General features: G+C 40.6%; 1 protein-coding gene across 1 annotated transcript; it reads left to right on the top strand.

Moving 5' to 3' along the window:
* Positions 1 to 221: 221 nt before the first annotated feature.
* LOC306755182 (solute carrier family 2, facilitated glucose transporter member 1-like) lies at positions 222 to 12,336 on the top strand (the record flags this gene model as incomplete). Its single annotated transcript, XM_079239473.1, has 9 exons — positions 222 to 311; positions 3,531 to 3,691; positions 3,780 to 4,020; positions 8,741 to 8,903; positions 9,047 to 9,234; positions 10,176 to 10,280; positions 10,354 to 10,455; positions 10,543 to 10,746; positions 12,130 to 12,336. Exons 1-9 carry the CDS (start codon positions 234 to 236, stop codon positions 12,334 to 12,336), a joined length of 1,449 nt encoding a protein of 482 aa, XP_079095599.1. The 5' UTR covers positions 222 to 233.

Below are 12,336 nucleotides of genomic sequence, written 5' to 3' on the forward strand. Positions count from 1 at the left end.
GCCTTCATGGTCAAATTTACTAACTTGTACGATGAGGATTGATCAGATAGATCCCCTAAATATGAATAAGTGCTGATATTAGTTCCTACAACATGCGGAAATGGTAGAATTTCAGATTTAATGCAACAAATAGTAAATTTATAAAAAGTAAAGGAGCACAAAGTTAATTGTCTGTTTTTCTCTCATTATTTGAATCTGTTCCTCTGTCCTGCCGACAGGTGACACCCCAGCTCATGATGGCTGTTGGGGCGGCTGTAATTGGCTCTCTGCAGTTTGGATACAACACTGGAGTCATCAATGCTCCTCAGAGTGTAAGTATGGCAGGACATTTACTAAGTCCTATGTTTAAAGAAACATGTGAGTAAAGCGAGCAGGGAAAGCTGGACAGGACTTCTGGGTTTGGTGTCGTTTTCATTTTAAGTAACAGATTATCTCAGTTTCTACTTTTCCTTCATTTATAAGATCTGAGAAGCTCTGCCTTAAACCCACATTGCTTTGTTACACTGATAAACAAGTGATTAACAGGAAATATTTTCAGCTCTCCATAAAGTTAGTTACATGTTAGAAAAACTATTTTTTCTTCTTTGCATTTTAAATGTTAAAGTCAACTTGGTGGATAATGAACTTTTTTTAAAAAAATGGATTGAATGTCAAATTATGGGTTTGAATGCTCTCCTATTGGATGGATAAATGTGGAAATGTAGAGTTTAGGAAGACAAGTGTCCTTTATAAATCAAGCAAACAAACACAACATGGAAAACATTTGGGACTTCTTTGTTCATGCTAATGTAAGCATGAAGGCGGTTGTAAATCTTCTGAGCCTGTGAGTTGTGCCTGAAGAAGGCTGACAAATATGAAACGACAAGGAGCAGGTTAATGAGATAATACAGCAGTTTCAGGCATTAAGGATTAAGCAGCTCTAAGTAACTGTGTTCTGTGTTGAGCTTGAAAGTAACATAACAACATAGAATATAGAATAAATGAGGAGGAGGAGTGGCATTCATCTGCCATATTCACTGATGCTCTGTGCTAAACATCTGCAACCTTTTTACATACATTGACCCTTTCGGAGCCCTTGCAGGTTTATACCCCTATAGAGGGAACAGATTAGTACCACTGACAACCAGAGGGGGGCAGTGTTTTGCAGTAAAGCTGACGTATGACTGGAAAAAGAACAAAGCTGTGAGGTATTTAGTGGGTGAACAGACCGTCGTCATCGACTGTGCTGCCTCCTTGCATGTTTATTTCTGAATATGTACATTATCATAATCTCCTCCATTGACGCCGTGTTGTCTAAAACAGACGTCAGAACTTGCAGATGAATGCAGATCACTGCACTGCCCTCTAGTGGATGTATGAGATAACAACTAGTCCACTGTAAGAGAATTATTAAAAGTATGAGAGCATTGAATTGAAACCAAGCGGAAACCTCAAAGTAAAGCTCATGCGGAATTTCCAACAATTGCAGTTCCTCTCTCATCCACTTGGGGCTCCAAAACAAATCCCCATAGACTCCCATGTTAAAAAGACCAACTTCACAGCAGAAATAAACATGTTTACAGCCTGCGACAAAAAAACATTTTAGCTTTAATAGGTCAGGTTTACCTTTATGACAACTGTGGGGGAGTGAATTGTGCGTTTTTTTTAAATACAATTCATCCATTTAGAAGTAATTTAACCTTAAAATTGGGCATAAGTGACCATTTGATTGACAGGTAGCTAATATGCAAGAAAGTAGAGTGTAGCACAACCGCGGTTTTTGTTTTATTTTATTTTTATTTGATAGGAACAAGTATGCTCCATGAATGATCGAACATACTACAGCATTTTAGCCAAGGCTAATCTACAATGCCGGTCCCGAGGTGGGTTTTTACACAATAAGAAAGTACACACAGATTACATTGCATTGCCAAAATTAAAAGTTACAAATCTGTGCCTTTATATATACATACATTATACAAATACGTTTATATACACCAAAATGTAAAATGAAGTAAAACACATTCAAGGCTGTCAAAAAAATTCAGTCCGAAATAAGAACATTGTCAATACATTCAATCTAAACTACCGTTTTGCCACCCACATGGAAAAAATTACAATACTAAAGGTGATTGCAGGCCTGATTTGTCTTTATCCAGTTCTTAAGTCTGGTAGTAAACCTTTTAAAATCCAGTATGGTCTTAAGGTCTGTTGGGAGCGCGTTCCATAACCTAGAACTCTTCACAGAAAAGGCTGTCTGCCCGAAACTAGTCCTAAAATAGGGGATCTTACAGTCATGGTTTGTCACACTTCTGGTAACTCTGCTGCTGTTTTGTCTCTCCACGCATGTGCTTAGAGGCTCAGGTACTAAATGATAGATACATCTGTAAATTAATTTAATAAAGGAGAAAGTGATGAAGCTTGATTTTAGCCTGCTAACAGCGTGACTTAGCCTTCCCCCCGCTACTTTTGTTAGCTGTTAGCGCTTAGCTACAAGCAAGTTGGAGTTTCATAGATGTCAATCATCCACCCCCTCTCCCATTTTTGTATTTTCTGGGAGCGACAGCGTGCATGAGGCTGCCAAGATGGCGATGGTGGGAACCGCCTATTGAGCTTCACTTTCAGCTCTTCAGAAATTTACGGGTGACATCATGGAGGCTCCATCCATCTTTTATACAGTCTATGCTTGTACCAGCTCCAGAGTCCAGTCTTTATGCCCCTAAAGCCTTCTTTTCCAGTTCTCCTTACTGATCAGTGGTTTTCCTCTGGCTCCACTGCTGTTCAGTCCCGTAGTTCCTTCACATTGTTTATGTGGAAATGTTCTGACTTTCACTATGAAACATGGTGCTGAGTTCTACTGTTGTTTTTCTTCCATCTGATTTCACCAAATGTTTAAGTTTTTAAAACCAAGATTTTAACTAGTTTTAGATTTGAATTTGTTTTAGGAGTTTCTGCATCTCCTTCCATGTTTTCTCTGCTTGATGCCGTTCATTAGATTGTTCTAAGCAGATTATGGCTGTCCACATGAGCTTACTGCATCAATTGGGGTTAAATACCTTGTTACTCATTAACATGTTCATGCAGTGATTCTGCAATAGGTTTGAGTTTTAAAATGACTATTATCAACCACATACACAAGCAATTGCCCATCAGTGTAGGTGGCTTGGCTTTTGCAGATGCTCAGTAGATATTTTTGATTGGCTGAAGAGTTGGAAAAGTTGAAACATCAGACATTGTCCTTCTTGAAGCCAGTATTTACACTCAGGAGAACGCATGACCATGGGCAACACCCCACAAACAAAACCCATTTCACCACAATAGAAAAAAACCTGAACAGAAGGTGCTTAACCAAGTAAACTGTGCAAATAGAAAGTCAGCTTGTTGTGGAGATGTGGGGATTATTTCACTCAGAGAAAGGTCCATTAAAGATCCATTAGTTGCCTCTGAACAGAATGATTGATTTTGACAACGTAATTTGTGGTTTGGGCATAATTACATGGCTTCATCAAGCAGGGTGTTTTGTCTGTATTCATGCTGGTTTGTGTTTTTAGATCATTGAGAGCTTCTACAATGAGACGTGGAGCAGCAGGTTTTCAGAGCCCATCCCTCAGAGCACTTTGACAGCTCTGTGGTCTCTCTCTGTGGCCATCTTCTCTGTGGGAGGAATGTTCGGCTCCTTTTCTGTCGGACTTTTTGTCAACCGCTTCGGCAGGTACGCCAACTACATTTCTGGCATCACATTTTCTTTTAAAGGACAAAATAAGCATTATTGGTTGATTTTTTTTTTTTTATTCCTATAGGAAGAACTCCATGCTGATGGCCAACGGGCTAGCTTTCATTGCTGCTATATTTATGGGCTTCTCCAAACTGGCTGCTTCCTTTGAGATGCTCATCATTGGACGTTTCATTGTGGGTCTCTACTCCGGCCTCTCTACTGGCTTTGTTCCCATGTATGTAGAGGAAATCTCACCCACATCCCTTCGTGGCGCCCTGGGAACTCTGCATCAGCTTGGTGTAGTGGTTGGCATTCTCATGGCCCAGGTACGATCCATAGATTAAGAGCACTTCAGAAGATTCATATAAAAAATATTCATGCAGAATGCAGAGTTCTGTAGAAACAATAAAATCAAGAAGCCAGTAACCAAACCTTGGTGGCCATTAGGGACTTTTTTTTGTCTTTTCAGGTAATTTTTACCCAATGTCTGGCCACCATTCTGGTTTTGTTTCCCCAAACTGAAGACGTTTTGTAGGACATTGTTTCTCTTGACAAACATTGAAATTCCAATTTTAGTTTCCTTTAAGTTCAACTGGAAACAAGATGCATTTAAACTTTTAGCTTATGTTTATCAATACTTTTTCATGCATATATTTAACTTTTGTTTATTTTTTATTTATATCTATTTTTTACTTCGTAAAATTATTTGAGAACAACTTCTCTCATTAACAATGATGACCTGGTACAAGGCCACAGCACACAATATGTATGTATGTATATATATATATATATATATATATATATATATATATATATATATATATATATATATATCAGTATGAGTGTGACATTTAAAATACTCAAAGTCTTAATTCTACAGATTGATTTGTTAACATTTAAGTGTTAATTTTGAGAGCCCTATAAAAACCCATCAGTACTGTACTCAGGAAGATAGATAGATAGATAGATAGATAGATAGATAGATAGATAGATAGATAGATAGATAGATAGATAGATAGATAGATAGATAGATAGATAGATAAACCTTCAGTTCATGCCTCTTGATGTAATCCACCCTGGATTTTGAGGTGTTTTTAGGATCGTTATCCATGTGTAGACGCCATCCTCTCTTTAACTGCAGCTTTTTCACAGATGGCATTAGGTTAGCATCCAAAATTTGCTCAAATCCCATTGAATCCATTTTTCCTTCTACTCGTGACATGTTCCCTGTGCCACTGGCTGCAATACACCCCCAAAGCATGATTGATCCACCCCCATGCTCAACAGTTAGATAGAGGTTCTTTTCATTAAATTCTATGCCCTTTCTTCTCCAAACGTACCTGTGCTCATTCCGGCCAAAAAGTTCAATTTTAACCTCATCAATCCACAGAACTTGTTTCCAAAATGCATCAGGCTTGTCTATATGTTCCTTTGCAAACTTCAAATGTAGATTTTTGTGGTAAGGACGTAAAAGAAGTTTCCTTCTGATGACTCTTCCATGAAGGCCATATTGTACATGTACCTCTTTATAGTGGAAAAGTGCACCACGACTCCAGTATCAGCCAGATCTTCCTGGAGGGATCATGCAGTCACTCGTGGGTTTTGACTTGCTTTTCTTACAATCATGCGAGCTGTTCTGTCTGATATTTTGCTTTAACTTCCACTGTTCCCAATGACCGCCATTTCTTGATTACATTCGGAACAGACGATATTAGCATCTGAAAACGCTTTGCTATTTTCTTACACCCTTCTCCTGCTTTGTGAGCACCAACTATTTTCAGTTTCAGTGTTCTTGACAGCTTTCTTAGAGGAACCCATGGTGCCGATTGTTGAGGCAAGGTCAGATGAGTCTGAGCATTTAAAACCTTTGAGATTGACATTACCTGGTCTTTCCAGACAATAACTGTGAACAATCCAGGACACTGTCAGGTCTCTGTTGTCAAATTGGGGGTGTACAAGGTACTAACTCTGCAGGGTGCCCAAACTTTTACAGACGCCATATTTTGTTTTCTGTTATTTTGAAGGTTTAAATGATGGAAATAGGATGTAACTTTTTTTGACATGTTATAATGATGTCTAAACTGTACTTTGACGGCTTTTTGAGATTTTCCATCTTTTTAAAGCTCCTTATTTGCACATTAAAATAAATTTTTACCAGGGGTGCCCAAACTTCGGAGCCCCACTGTATATATATATATATATATATATATATATATATATATATGTATATATACATATATATATATATATATATATATATATATATATATATATATATATATATATATATATATATATATATATATATATGTATATGTATAAATCCCATTAGGTTTAAAGGTGCAACTTTTCACAAAAACACTTGTCACAAAAACAAAAGTTAGTAAGAAGAATTTAAAGTGGAACTATTCTGTGCATTTCAGGCTAATTTATTTTTATTTCTGAGACCAGAAGGGCTGGGATTGATCGAGTTATTGCCACAAATGGCTTTATTTACTTCAGACCGACCCTCTCCGTAGGCTGTCAGATCAGCCTGCGGGCAAAACGAGTGGATTGAGACTCTTCCGCATTAAGCCCCGCCTCCCGCTACATCGGGAGCGCGCACCGCAGCTGCTTTCGCCATCATTGTAACGTCTCATAAACAGAAGGATTAGGCTCATATGAACTCAATAAAAAAAACAAAATACAATGTCAACACATAGCATACAGCCCTACATGTTGGAACCTGAATCAGAGCCTGAAAACGAAGTGGAAAACAGCAACCCACAGCAACGAATGCAGCAGGATGTCTCTCTTTGGTAAACTCACCAGCCATCGTTGGAAATAACTTTATCCCACGTTTTCCACCCGCCTGATGTATTTGTACATGTCCTTGTTAACCAGTAGAAGGTAACCAATCACCGAACCTTATCCCCCGGGACGTCACAAGGATTTCCAAGTAGAAAACACTCTCTAAAACGACGCGTTTTTCGTTGCCATGGAAACCGAACGGAGAGCGTGCATCCGTACATCCACAACAGTGCTTGGTATTTGAAATAGTTTTCATGTTAATTTTTTCCCTAGATATCAGACATTCTTAGACAAAGGAAGCCTTTTCTCTCACCAGAACTTTTGGTTTTAATCAGATAAAACAAGAGGCGTTATACAAAGAAGAAGGATGAGTTTTTTCTCTTTATAATGCCTTAATAGTTCAAACCCACATTAGCTTTGACAAAACAATTTTGAAAATAAAGAAAAAACAAAGAACTTATCAGGCACTGTGGGAGACAGGTGAATAGATGATCACAATTGGATTATAACCTGCAAGTGAATGTTAGGTGAGAAAAAAATAGGATTAGTCTGACAAAGAGGATATCACAAGCCACAATCAGACAGCAACTGAATAAGAATAGATCTGGCTTCCTTAAAGCTGTGTGGCTTTACCCTCAGCCATGAGATAATCAGCTCATCCTCGTCCAGAGAAGCACTTGAGGTGAACGTAGGGTGGCAAAAAGCTCAAACTGAACAACTAGTGATGGACGATGCTTTTGTAGATGTCAGTACAAACATTAAAGTATTTCAAAAATGGGCCAAAGTAAACAGAAAGAAGAAGAAAACCAGTCAACAGTTAAAAAAGACCAACTAACATCTTATTAGTCTCTGTCCATCTAAACGTCTATGAAAGGGACGATCATTTCTGTGCTGAAGCGAGTGAAAGTGACGAGCACCAGGACCTGGTCGAACCGCCACCGCCGCAGTAGGCAGGACGGTTTGTTTGTAGCTGTGAACTGAATCTTCTGAAAGGTTATTTTCAGGTCAGAAAGCTGCTCCAAGTGGCTCCAGATCAAACCTGAAGACTTCCAGTCTGCGTTCTGCTGATTGGCTGTGAGAACACATGGGCAGATTAGAATTGATCATCTGACAACGTGGGAGGTGTTATTTCAAAGCAGGAGCTGGTGATTGGATTGAAGCCTGATGGCACAAACTTCGCATTAGATCTTCCTTCCTTCTCCTTCTGGCTCCTGTCCAGGCCGAGCTTTCCATTCAGCACCGTGATCGTTCAGGTTTATGGATTCAACTCTGTTGAACAAAGTGCAAATAGTTTCTATTTTATTTTGTTGGGACCAAACCTCACTGATGGCAATGTAAATGTAATCTGCAGGCTTTAAACTGAGGGTGTTTAGGATTATTCTTTTAGTTTAAGTACATCTCTTACAAGCATCAAACACTGTGTAGAGCGGAGTGGCTAACCAGTCCTCCTGGGCTGCAGTCCTGGAGGTTTTTGTTGCTTCCCTGCTCCAACACATCTTACTGAGGGACCATTCACATCAGCCTTTTTGATTTGAATCTCAGCCTATTTGCTTGGAAAGTCGCTTCGTTCGGGGAAATGTGAATGTGCCGAATGATTTCTGATTCGGACCAAAGAAGCGGACTCGGTCCACCTACAAACGCAGGTCCCGGCCAGTTTCATGCAGACCAAATTACTTGCTGCATAGGCGTAGCTTTGCATTGTGGGTAAATACACAGCGATCGTCTTCTGCACCGTCTGGTGTTCATACTGCGTCCATTGTTGCAGCGTATTTCTGCAGGATACTTGCATAAGACACAATAAAAAACTTAAAATGCCAAATGTTTCGTCTCCATTTTCAACTCACAGGTGGCGTTCTCTTCTTCACGCAGGTCTGGTCCTCTCTTCTGCCAAATACCAGTGCAGGGCCACCTCTGGTGGGAATGGGGAGATATTATTCTAATGGTTTGGCTGGTTTGACCAAAGTGCAGCGTGAACACGATCTCGGTCTGCATGGATACACCCCCCCCTACAAATGTGTTTAGTCCCCAATCAGACCAAGTCTAGCGGACTATCCTGATGTGAATGCACCCTAACATTGATGGGTAATTATACAGAAGTTGACAATAAGCTGATTGATCCAGTTGATTTGATTCTGGTGTGCTGGAGCAGGGAAGAACAAAAACCTGCCGGACTGCGGCCCTGGAGGACTGGCGTTTGACACCCCTGGTGTAGAGTATCTATGCTCTGTTTTTACATCAGTATACTTGTTTATGCAGATTTTTGGGATTGACTCCATCTTGGGAAATGCGTCCTTATGGCCGCTCCTGTTGAGTTTTACCATACTACCAGCCTTGCTGCAGTGTGTCCTGCTGCCCTTCTGTCCGGAGAGCCCCCGATACCTCCTTATCAACTGCAACGAGGAGAGCAAAGCCTGCAATGGTGAGACACACGCTGCTACTTGGTGATTATGAGGCTCAGAAAGTGATACCGAGCCATACGAATCTGAACCGAGATATTTTCATAATGCACACAGGGATGAAAACGGTACCTGAACTAACTGACACATAACTTCTGTCTTTCAGTGCTAGTGAAACTGCGGGGCACTGATGATGTGAATGCAGACATCCAGGAGATGAGGCAGGAGAGCCAGAAGATGATGAGGGAGAAGAAGGTGACCATCCCTGAGCTTTTCCGCTCCTCCGTCTACCGCCAGCCCATCATTGTTGCCATCATGCTGCAGCTGTCACAGCAGCTGTCTGGTATTAACGCTGTAAGTACAAGCATTGCCTGAAAGAACCAATCAGGGTAAAAAATCAGCAGGACCTCAGAGAAATAAATAACAATTAATGGAAGTGGACATAATGTACAGTATAAGTCCAACGTTTAAACAATTTTCCATTTAACCAAAAAACGGGCTTGAAATACCGTATATATGATGATATATAAGTCTATAGTGGCAGTGCGCTATGATTGGACATGCACCTGTTGCCATATTGCTGAAATTTGACCCCTTTATGGACTCTAACTTTTTATTCCAGACTGAAAATGTAACACGAATATGTAAAGCTGTGGCTGCTGATCTGTTATTAATGTCAAATGATGTGGACAGGTGCCCAGCTCCGGTCCTCAAGGGCCACAATCCTGCAGGTTTTCCATTTGTCCCTGCTCCAACATGCCTGACTCAAACTCAATCGTGTGCAGAATTTCATCGGCTGTTGGATCCGTTTAATGGAAGCCAGGTGTGTTGGAACTGGGATACATGGAAAACCTGGAGGACAGCGGCCCTTGAGGACGAACTTTGGGCACCCTTCATGTATACAGAAGACAAAACATTTAAAAAGTTGACATTTCTGTACTCCAACATGTTCTCTTTACTATAAACGGAAACGTTGATGTGTTATTATACCTTTAATGCATTTATTAACTAACAGCAATTGTTTCATCACATGGAAGTTTCTTTTTTTAAAATTGTTTCAAAGTCTGCTTCTCACTGACTACAAAACACCAGGTGACAGGAAGTGTGTGTGTGTGTGTGTTTGTGTCACCACCAAGACTAAGTGAAGAACCTACATGATGCCAGACGTGGAGGACGCACACATCCTCTCATAAATGATTTATTCTAAATGTTTCTAACCTTTTGGATGATCCTATGGATGTGACCAAATACCTCACTGACGGGGAAATAAACCTTCCGTTGTGTTTCCTGTGCAGGTGTTCTACTACTCAACCGGGATCTTTCAGCGAGCTGGTGTGTCCCAGCCCGTCTATGCCACCATTGGTGCCGGAGTGGTCAACACTGCCTTCACCGTCGTCTCTGTAAGTGGCCGGAGTAACACAGAAAAGGACCGGCAGGATGATGGAAAGGTGACGTTTTTCTACGTCTGTGCAGCTGTTTGTGGTGGAGCGGATGGGCCGGAGACCCCTTCAGCTCATTGGTTTGATGGGGATGGCGGTTTCAGCTGTTTTTCTCACTGTTGCCATGGCGTTGTTGGTAAGAGTTTGTCATCACCTTGGCCGAACCGAGCAGACTTGTGCGATGACGTTCCTGACAGCCTCTGTGGTGTGTTCTGCTGCTCAGGACCAGTTCAGGTGGATGTCCTACGTCAGTGTTGCGGCCACTTTCTGCTTCGTAGCCTTCTTTGAAATCGGCCCCGGCCCCATCCCCTGGTTCATCGTGGCGGAGCTCTTCAGCCAGGGACCCCGGCCAGCAGCCATCGCCGTGGCCGGTTTCTGCAACTGGTCTGCCAACTTCTTAGTGGCAATGTGCTTCCAGTATGTTGAGGTAAGACATGAAGAGCTCTTTCTGTAACCCACCGTGTTTTATCGTGTGAAACGCTTCAAGCTGAACTATTACTAAGAAACTTTTTTTTCCAGCTATCAGTGTTATGGTAGGTTTTTTTCTTTTCTTTAAACCAGCACAGCGCCACCTACTGTCCCACAAACTATATTCAAGATGAAAAACTCTGAAAAACTGTACAAACATACACACATTGCATACTTTCACACTCACAGCACTAGAATAAGAAAAGAATATCATGCAAGTGTAACGGCTCTTGAATGGTTGCTGACAGACACTAAGGTCACACCAAGGATCAGGATCTGCACGTTCATTCTGTGAATAACATGAGAGGGCACAGTTCAGACGCGGACAACGGCACAGTCTCTCTCCGCCTCCCATACAAAAGTTTCCCAGCTTTTGCCGCGAAGCTGCAAAACGTCCCACACGCAGCTATGGTGTACCACTAATTACAGCCCCCCTCACAACAACAGGCTACTAGGAACTTTGATAACAATGATTAGTAAATGGCCTGATAATTATAAAAAAAAAACCAGCCATTTGACAGTAAAGTAAAACAGGTTTAAAGAATGTTCATAATAACTGATTGAAATTTCTTAATGCTTTATCTTTTCCTTTTTTAAAAAAAAAAAAAAAAAAAAACATATTTTACTCAGCGACACAAGGTGCAGAATGAATTTACAGCAGTTTTTTCCATTTTACCCAAAATCTTATCAAATAAAAATAAATTTAATAATAATAAATAAACAAATAAATATGTAAATACATCTTTATCTATTTTCTCTAGTTTGCTTCTGTCAAATTGTGCTTTTTGACTCCAGAGTCCAGTATTTTTCTCTTTTAGCTCACTTTTAAAACAGCTTTTTTGATAAAAACTCAACTGAGTCATTTCTTCAGCTTCCATTATTTAATAAGGCAAAAAAATGCAGCATATATGAAAAAATATTCTGTTCGTGGCTAAAAGGAACTTTTAAAAACAGTTTTTTTTCTTACTTTTTAAGTACGTATTTTGTCTGGGACTTTTCATGGTTTCTCCCTCAGAAAAAACTGATCTATAACATAAAAGTTATAAAAAACAGAGTTCATCAGGGGCTTTTTAAGAGGCAAATGTAAAGAAAACATATTTTTCTAACCACACGCATAGACCTAACCGTGATGGAGGGTATTCTGTAACTTCCTGGGTGTGTTTACAAGGGGATGGGTAGTGTGACATCATGGTGGAGGCAATCACTGGGCAAGAGGCAGGGTAGGCCTACACCTTGGACTGGTCGCCAGTCCATCACAAGTTTAATAACTTCTTCACATTACAAGTTATTAAAATAACTTGTAATCTAAACAGGACATCAAACCTCTTTTACTTTCTTGCAGCAACTCTGCGGGCCGTACGTCTTCATCATCTTCACAGTTCTGCTGCTCGGCTTCTTCGTCTTCACCTACTTCAAGGTGCCAGAAACTAAAGGCCGCACCTTTGATGAGATCGCAGCGGGTTTCCGTCATTCTGGGGGTCAGGGAGCCGACAAGTACTCGGCCGCTGAAGAGTTCAACACACTGAGGGGGGACGACCCCGACCTCTAG

The sequence above is a fragment of the Telmatherina bonti genome (assembly GCF_933228915.1).
Source record: "Telmatherina bonti genome assembly, chromosome: 4".
Taxonomy (NCBI): domain Eukaryota; kingdom Metazoa; phylum Chordata; class Actinopteri; order Atheriniformes; family Telmatherinidae; genus Telmatherina; species Telmatherina bonti.